Source organism: Rhea americana, unplaced genomic scaffold (assembly GCF_003343005.1).
Source record: "Rhea americana isolate MKP2758 unplaced genomic scaffold, rheAme1 scaffold_42, whole genome shotgun sequence".
NCBI classification, from domain to species: domain Eukaryota; kingdom Metazoa; phylum Chordata; class Aves; order Rheiformes; family Rheidae; genus Rhea; species Rhea americana.
This window is the reverse complement of record NW_028186557.1, coordinates 2,017,981-2,026,291: the sequence shown is the minus strand read 5'-3', so window position 1 is coordinate 2,026,291 and position 8,311 is coordinate 2,017,981. Positions and strand designations below refer to the sequence as shown.

Genomic DNA, 8,311 nt, shown 5'->3' with positions numbered 1-8,311 from the left:
ATAAAAAAAAGAATTTTAAATGCAGCTTATTAWAAACAGTCATAACAAACTGTTAAATCTCTCTTCTGCAGGAAAATGGTACTTTAAAACTTTTTTAAAATTCTTCACTTTTAGAAAAAAAAAGAGATTTATTTTAACAAACAATCTGTTTAATTGCGACATACGCACAACAACTGAGCTCGGTTTTCTAAACGCTCAAAATCCAAATAAGACGGTGTCAAGTCACAATAATATATCCCATTAGCACCTCAGTCCCAAACTGCATATTAAGCTTTTCTTTTCTTTTTCTCTCCTCTTCCCCCCCTCTTTTTTCCCACCCCCCCAGTTCAAGACTTCTCCCCCCCCACCCCAAAAAAATCCTCTAGCTATTTTACAGACATAACATYTGTTTTCTGACCCTTGCACATGATGAGGTCCATATAATGGTCGCAGTCACCTCTATAGCGACTTGCATTGCTTACAATGAGCACTGGGTTAYTGCTGCAGCTGTCAGTTCTCTAAAATTGCTCTGGAATTCAAAATATACTTTAAGGTCCAATACACTCATCAGGTTCATCCTCAGTTCGCACCTGTTTAACAGGGCTACTTTCAATGTGGTTGTAAACGGGGACTGAACTTGGATCTAGYGATGAAATGAGACTTCAGTGCATGTCGCTGCGAGTCCCTGTAGCTCTGCTACTTCTGCAGAAGAGCGAATAGAAAAATAGGCAAAGGTTAAGTTTGTTACTTTTAGAGTCATCTCTACTCTGACCCCTGTCTCCTGGCAAAGACAGAAAGATAGAAAAAAAGAATGACAAATACAAAACCATAAGAACTGGGGGATAATTCCCTTCTAAATTTTCACTGCAACAGTTATTTTTTTGCAGCTATTATTATTCTGAAGTGCTGCTCTATCTTGTAATAGTAGACAAAAATGTTATTCGAGGTATTGTAGTTCATTTACTTTCGAAAGAGGTTACTCTTCTATACACATTTTATTTCTATTGATATCTTGTCCACAAGGATAAAATCTGCTTGTGTGTTGGTAAAATATTTCAAACACATAAAGCACGAGGTAAGTGCTAAGAACGCTGAGTACTACCAGCACACGGCAGCAACGTTTGTACAGGTACACAGCTCTTTAAAGGAAATAAAAGCATGCGGCTGAGGGCTCCCTTCTGCACGGGGTGGAACTGCTTGAGCGCTGACCTAGGCAGAACGGCCACACTTGGTTCCTTATTGCACTTACTGGGGTTAAGTGGCGGCTCTCAGTCAAGCTGGAACTACAACATCACGACTCTTGCTGTAACAGACCGGGAATACTCCGGCTGGCAGCACGCCCCGCCGCACCACGCACACCCACGGAAGCACGAGGGACCGGGAAATCGCGGAACAAGCGTCCCAGTAACAACGCCACGGAACAGCACGTAATGCTCCACTCGTGACATTTAGAGGCCGAGAACCGTACGAGCCAAATTTTCAGAGCAGGAGACACCAGAGTTCATCCTGCCGATTGGGCTTGCGGTCGTCTCCCCGGCGCACAAGGCCTGGGCTAGCCCATCTGCAGGCTTGTGCGACACCCCTTGCACTACTGCCTTGTGCAAGGTACAAACCAGCTCCACCAAACGGGTGAGTAATAACATTGGAACAGAGTAATAACATTGGAACTGCAGAGGCAACAACACTGGAACAGCGCTAGGCCAAGTGAACCCAGAAACACTGTTTGCTTCATGAACTTGCTATTTTACACTATTCATAGCTTTTAGCCAGTATGCACTTTAACCGGTATAGTTGTACTTTAACTGTAATAGACACGCTGGACTCTAATAGTTTTCAAGGTCAGATTAATCCTGTTATACGTGCTCTCATTGTCAAGTGGCATCAAGTTACACCAGGCTTGCAAGATAAATCAAAATAAAAATCCCTTTGCATGCCATGCAATTCTATATACAGAGAAAAAGTCCTTTGTAAAGGCAGAGGAATGCCATTAAGGCTAATGCTTTCTAACAAAGTCACCCCATCGCCCTGCCGGCTCTGTTGCAGCATCAAATAGCAGTGCAATCAGGCATTCAAGGAACTTCTTCATCAAAACTCCAGCTCCTAGACAGCCTAACTAAGCTATTCACTGGGCAGTTCTGGGCACTGAGAAGAAGACAAATTCTCCCTGTTAATGGTACAGCTCTGAAAGTAACCCTAGGAGGGTAAGAGATGATCTGGGAAACAGCTGGGGGGGGGGGGCACCTTTGCCAGCCCTACCAACTTCTCAGTCCGTTGTCTGTGTTGAAAAGCCAGGAGAGCTGGCTGGGTCATGCACAGATGGATGGGGGAGATGCAACAAAACACTGCCCCTATGCTCCATCCTGGACATGCCATTCATCCTTGTGCTGCCATTTCCTCCTGCACTGCAAAAATCAGACAGGTTCATGTACAGCCAAGGCCAGAAGGCTACARCCAAAAGTACAGCTGTTGCTGGGCACCAAATTATGAACCTGGAAAATGCTAGGCACATTGTACATCTGCTGTGGGAAAGTAGGTTGCTGTCTTAATAATTCAGATTGGGCAAGAGGGGTTAAATCTTCAAAACTTGGCACTTTTACTTAAGTCATACCCGTAACGCCAGCAGCCTGCAGAAAGCCTGTAATGCCTTAACATATAAGATCCACAATCATTTCAGAGTCACAGGGTAGGATGTAGAGCAGGACCTTATAGGTCCTTCTGTTTTGCAAGCACAGTTTGTTGCAGCAGACCAATGCGYGGTTGCACACTTAAGAATCTGCACTTGTGTCAGAAAAGCGGCTGTACAATAGAGCTGCATGTCCTGCTGGGGGCAACTGCTGCCACGGAGAAGGACGTGGGGGATTGCTGCAGGCGGCAGGCGGTGTAGCGTAGGCTCTGGGACTTGTCCCTTCCGCTGGCCTAAATAGAGCCTTTTTATTCTTTCTTCTTTGTCTATGATTTCCTAAAGGAAGAGACTGGAGGAGGGGTTGGAAAGAACCAGCAACTAAGACAGACCAGTGTTTTTCCAAAAAAAGCCTTCATGAATTGATACAACAAAAGCAATGGCTCCTTTGGCTTTCTCATGATCTTTGTTTGGGATTCGGGGCTTTGGATTTCACACTAGGAGACATGGTCTTCCTGGGATGAAGGTTCCTAATTGCCACTCCTGCAAATGATGGGGTTGTTTTTTGGCTTTTCAGGAAGTGCTTCAGAGTAGTTCAGTTTACTGATGTGAAGCAATGGATCTTTTTTATTGGTATTTGGTAGGGATGCCCACTAATTATAAATGTCTTTTAATTACATGATGGATAGTGATGCTTTGTGGTACACATATAGTATTACTCTAGGCACTTCAAAAAACATGAGATCTTGGTGCAAGAGGTCATTTAAGTGTGGGGAAATCTTTCACTGAAGGAGTCACTACAGCCTAGTGTCAGTCTCAAGGCACAAYGCTGCTCTGAAGCCATGATGGCCATTTCTGTTGGGCATTGCATGTGCCTGGACTTTCACCTGGCAAAAACTTGGAGGCAACAAAACCCACCATGCTCAAGCACAGGCTCAGGCAGACTCCAATAATCTCAGTTCGCACAGTCAGAAGAAAGAGGGGCTAGTGCAAATGCCTGCCTGCCCTGCTGCAGCACTGTGAGGAGGGTGCTGCTCTAAGCTGGGTGGAGGAGGTGTGATCTGAGCATGGGTCGAGGCTGCCAAAGGGAATGGGCTAAAAGAGAAGGGCCAGAGCATCTGACGCAGACCTAATGGCCTTAATGCACCTAGCGATTTGCTGTGGCCACTGCATTCCTGCACTGGCAGCGTCTCCCCCAAGTCCACTGAGCCCATCTCCAAGTCCACCGACAAGAGCAGCAGGCACCTGGGGAAGATTTCGTCTCCCTAGCAGACCCACAATGCCCTACCAAACACTGTCATCCTAATGCCATGGGGTGAAGGGACCATCACCAATACCAACTACACATCCAGACTCGATCTTTCTCTCTTTCATAAAAGTAGTTTCAGATTGATAAACAGCCTCAGAAAAGGGAGTGGATGGGGACTAACTGTAACCATTTAACTTCAGGCTTTCAGTCTGCTCACATGACTTCCAAGAAGCTGAACAAAAATTTCTCTCTCCCTTGCTAAGATCTCGTGCAAAGCCTATCTGCCAGGAGCAATGGGGAAGGATGGAGAAAAGCAACGCTCAACCTTGGACTGCAAAACCTGGACTTCCTAATGAAGATCCTGACAGAGTGAGACACTGTCTCTGACTGCWGTGAAGAGAATCTGTGTAATGTTACTCTAACAGTTCCGTATAAATGGCATCAATAAAAGGAGGCTTTCAAGAAACAGATTACCCCCCCTCAATACACAGGGAGTGCAGCTGCATTTGTTTGTTCCACTTTGTTACATAAATCATCATTATTATTGTTTCTTTCTTACGCTGTTAAAAGAGCAGGAGGATACTTGAAACAAAAGGCTGTGCATGCACAATACCCACGTAATAAATTCCAGTGATCTACGCAGGCACCTGCCACMGTGCCCTTCCCTGTTAACCGAGCCGACCTCCCCCCGACACCTTTACGGAGGAGGAGGAGGAGAGGAATCTATCCGCCAAATATACAGTACATATTGTAATGGAATGATAGCAGGAAACAATACTAACTGGAGTCTGAACGTGTGCTCCACATCACGTTAATCTATTGTTTAACTCGGCAGAAAAGACAGTGAGGAAATAAAAGCTCAATTCACTCAGCCTGAGATCAAATCTGTCATGACAATATTGGCAGGTTAGACCCTGATTCTTTAAATAGTACATTGCCTTTGTTAGACAAAGTCATTCTTTTATTACATAATAGAGATTATAAATAAATGTAAAGTGTGCATGCAGTCAACTGCATATTATACAAGCAATATCTATGTTAATAATTGTTTTCTTTGGCAGGCCAGAATCCAGCTGGACATGCAATATTTACATATCAAAACCCTTGGTGTGTTCAAGTCATATTGGATGCAAGTGAAAATATATATGTATATATATTTACCATATACACACACACATATATATGTATAAAGGTATATATACACCTCTGCATATATACTGTATACATATATAAACATAGGTATATGTTAAAAGTGGATTTCATCTTTTTCTGATTCGGGTGATGCAGGCCTTGAAACACTAAAAATATCCTGACAAGGTATTTGGGAGGGTAGCTGGGGTGATAAATGAGACTTGGGGGAAGAGATCTGGGGTACGTTCTTTTCAGACAATATTTTTAAAATTTCTGCCACCTGCTTCTCAAGGGCAGCCATCCTGCTGCTTAGCAGCTGGATATCTTCTTTGAGTTCRTGTTTGACTTCCTGGAGGGTGGTCTGTAAGGCCTGCTCAGGAATAGGGTAGAAAGGATGCCTAGCATCAGCCTGAATGGGGCTATGCTCCAGAGGGCTGCGAGTCTCACCAGCTTTATCCAAACGAAGGTCACTTTTTGTTATTCCACTGTCACAAGAGTCTGTTTTCCTCAGTGGGTTTTTATTTACACCATTCTCTGAGTCATTGCACTTGGAGTCCTCAGACAGTAACCCCATGGACTCAGCCTTTGTGACATTATTCCAGGCTTCCTTCTTCTCCTCATGGGTCCCCATTGTGTTCTTTAGTCGAAGCCATCCTTTGCCATTCCCATTTTTCATCCGCATGGGACTGTTCACTTTGAGACATTTCTGGTCTCCATTTCCATTTGGCTTGAGCTCCATAGCATCCCGGTTGTTCTGCTTCACGGCCTCACTGGTTTTCATGTAGGCTAAGGAAGTCTGGATTGGCGTGATCTGAGACACRGTGACCACGCTTGTGCCCGTGATGGAGGCCCCGTTCTGCATGGTACGGCTTTCCACTTGAAGCTGGTTCCTCTCTGGGTCAATGTGGGTTGAGCCTTGATTACGCATCTCCTTTTGCTGCTTGAACTTCTGGAAGAGTTTCCGCACAGGGTGGTCCACAGGGATGCTCAGCGTCACCTCGTTCTTCTGACGCAGGCGTTCCTCTTCTTCCTTCTTGACATCACTGATTTTCCGGAAGATGATCTACAGGGGATAAATCCAAAACAGAGTCAGTACCCAAAGGAGGTCGCATACAGGACTGTGGCTAATGTCACTGGAAGATGAGGATACAGAACGGCTCTTACGGGGGAACAGCCATTTCTCCTTCTTTTCTATCATAATTTTCTTACTGTGAATTCAAATGGAGCAGATCAAAGCATAACTACCTTAGACACACGTCAAGCAGAGCTAGTACACACACACACACACACACACACACACACACACACACACACTTTTTTTTTTAAAGGTATACATTAAAAGTGAGTTTCACCTGTATCTTTGATGCAGAAGATACAGCCCTGAAGAACTAAAAATATCCTGACAATGAGAGAAGGAAAGAAATGGAACAAAGAGAAGACAGAAAGCAAACAAGAACCCAAATACAGTGATACATATCTACCCATTACTCACATGCACATCTGCTGRGTTACTATCTTTAGTGCAGATCAAAAAGAAACAGTAATTCAGTGGAGACTACACTACCGCTACTTTAACTCAACGTACACCCTGTTCTGGAGATTTGAAAACCCGACTGTGTGCACTCCTTTATTAGCACTGCTTATTACTAGCTTGTAGCAGTGGCTGGAGGGTGCAATTAGGTTCCTGTGTGGTATGCACGGTGGCTTCACACAGCAGCACAGGCACTTCCTGAAGAGTTTATATGTCTAATACGTGTGGGTGCACCGGGAGCACCATGGAAGAACAYCGTACCAAGAATGTGTTATTATAAAAGCTAGCAATAGCCACAGTTTCATGATGCCATGTCACTCAAAGGAGGAAGGTATTTAGTGCTGCAGCTGTTTCTCTCTGCAGCATCTCTTGGGCCTCTGTAGCACAAGGAATCTCAAGCTGTGGCAGGTTCCACAGAGTTAAAACCTTTATGCTTTTATGCATGTTACCTGTAAAAAAATCTCTCTTTTTTTCCAACCTTGTTTAGGTTTGTACAGCTTTCTTGAATAAGGGATTGAAGCAGGAAGAGGAAACTATGTTTCTCTGGATGATGACAGTAAAGTGAAAAGGACAGTGTGATTAGCTACAAATACGGCTCATGTAGGGATAGTGTTGGTAAGAAAAATAAATGAAAGCCCTTGATACACAAAAGACTACAATAGTCAAATATAGGTTTTGAAATATCTGTTTCAGTATCTATATTTCAGTATCTATTTATCTTTCAACTAAAAAGGCTTCTCACACCTGTCCATATCTGCAAAGCAATAGTGGCTTTCAAGTCTCACATCTTCAGATTGCAGAGGAGGGCCTCAACAGCTACATCTAGTCTCCTGCATAAATCTGCAATGAGCTGGACTTCAAAGCTTCATTAGAGAGCTTTCAGATGCAGTAAATATATTCTCATGTGTTGCTGATAGATGCAGCTGCTTATAATAATTTGGAAAGTTAATATGTTTATTAGAAGCCCAGTTAAAAAAAACAGAGAAACATAGAAGATGATACTTTCATCTGACTCCTCTGACCTAGATGCAGCTACATATATATTCACTTGGAAGCTTCCCTTCATTAGCACCGACCATCATGTATTAACTGTCTCTCTCTCAGACAAACCACAGGGGACAACGAATAAATGTAATAGAATTTGCTCTTGATTCAAACAGGGAAGTAATTACACTTAATTGAAGCCACCCTTTCTAAATGAAGGTTCAGAAGATGGCTCATGTAGCTTTGTGCATCTTCTCCCAGGAGGGAAGCATCGCACCTTTGGTAGATCACACAACACTGAGGATGTCCAGCCACTGAGTGTGGAGTAGAGAACGTGTCTCCCAGAAAGGCAAGTCCTTCCCGCAGGCTCGGTGGCCAGCTGTGTCCCCTCCGCACCGTGCAGGGTATGGGAAGACTGTTCCAGAGTGATAACACAGACCACAGCACCACTTCTTAATTTGCTCTTTATTCCTCCTCACCAAACACTTACACCTCACTGAAAACTATCTTCAGCTCCTTTTTTTCCCCCGGGCTACTCCCTTTTCTTCATTTCTCCCTTTTCTCCTCTCAGTTTGAAATTTCTCTAGCCAGAGGTTATCTCCAAGCAAAGACTACAATTAACCATGACTGCTGCTTGCCTTCTATGGAAGAAAAGCCACAACTTGGCTAATTTGACATGGATGGTACCTGGCACTCCTGAAGCGGTCCCTTCCCAAAACCAGGAAATCAGCATGTTTTTCTACACCGGAGGCTTTGTTCCAGAACTGCTTAGCCAGATGTCACTCAGATTAGCTAAACCCAGCAGCACAGGRGGTCT

General features: G+C 44.1%; 1 protein-coding gene across 1 annotated transcript in view; it reads right to left on the bottom strand.

The window, feature by feature from the left end:
- Nucleotides 1-5,094: 5,094 nt before the first annotated feature.
- KCNH5 (potassium voltage-gated channel subfamily H member 5) overlaps nt 5,095-8,311 on the bottom strand; it is a 154,947-nt gene continuing 151,730 nt past the window's right edge. The window contains exon 11 of the mRNA XM_085314991.1: nt 5,095-6,042. Within this exon, the coding sequence (XP_085171117.1) occupies nt 5,095-6,042 (948 nt within the window). The remainder of the gene's footprint in view (nt 6,043-8,311) is intronic.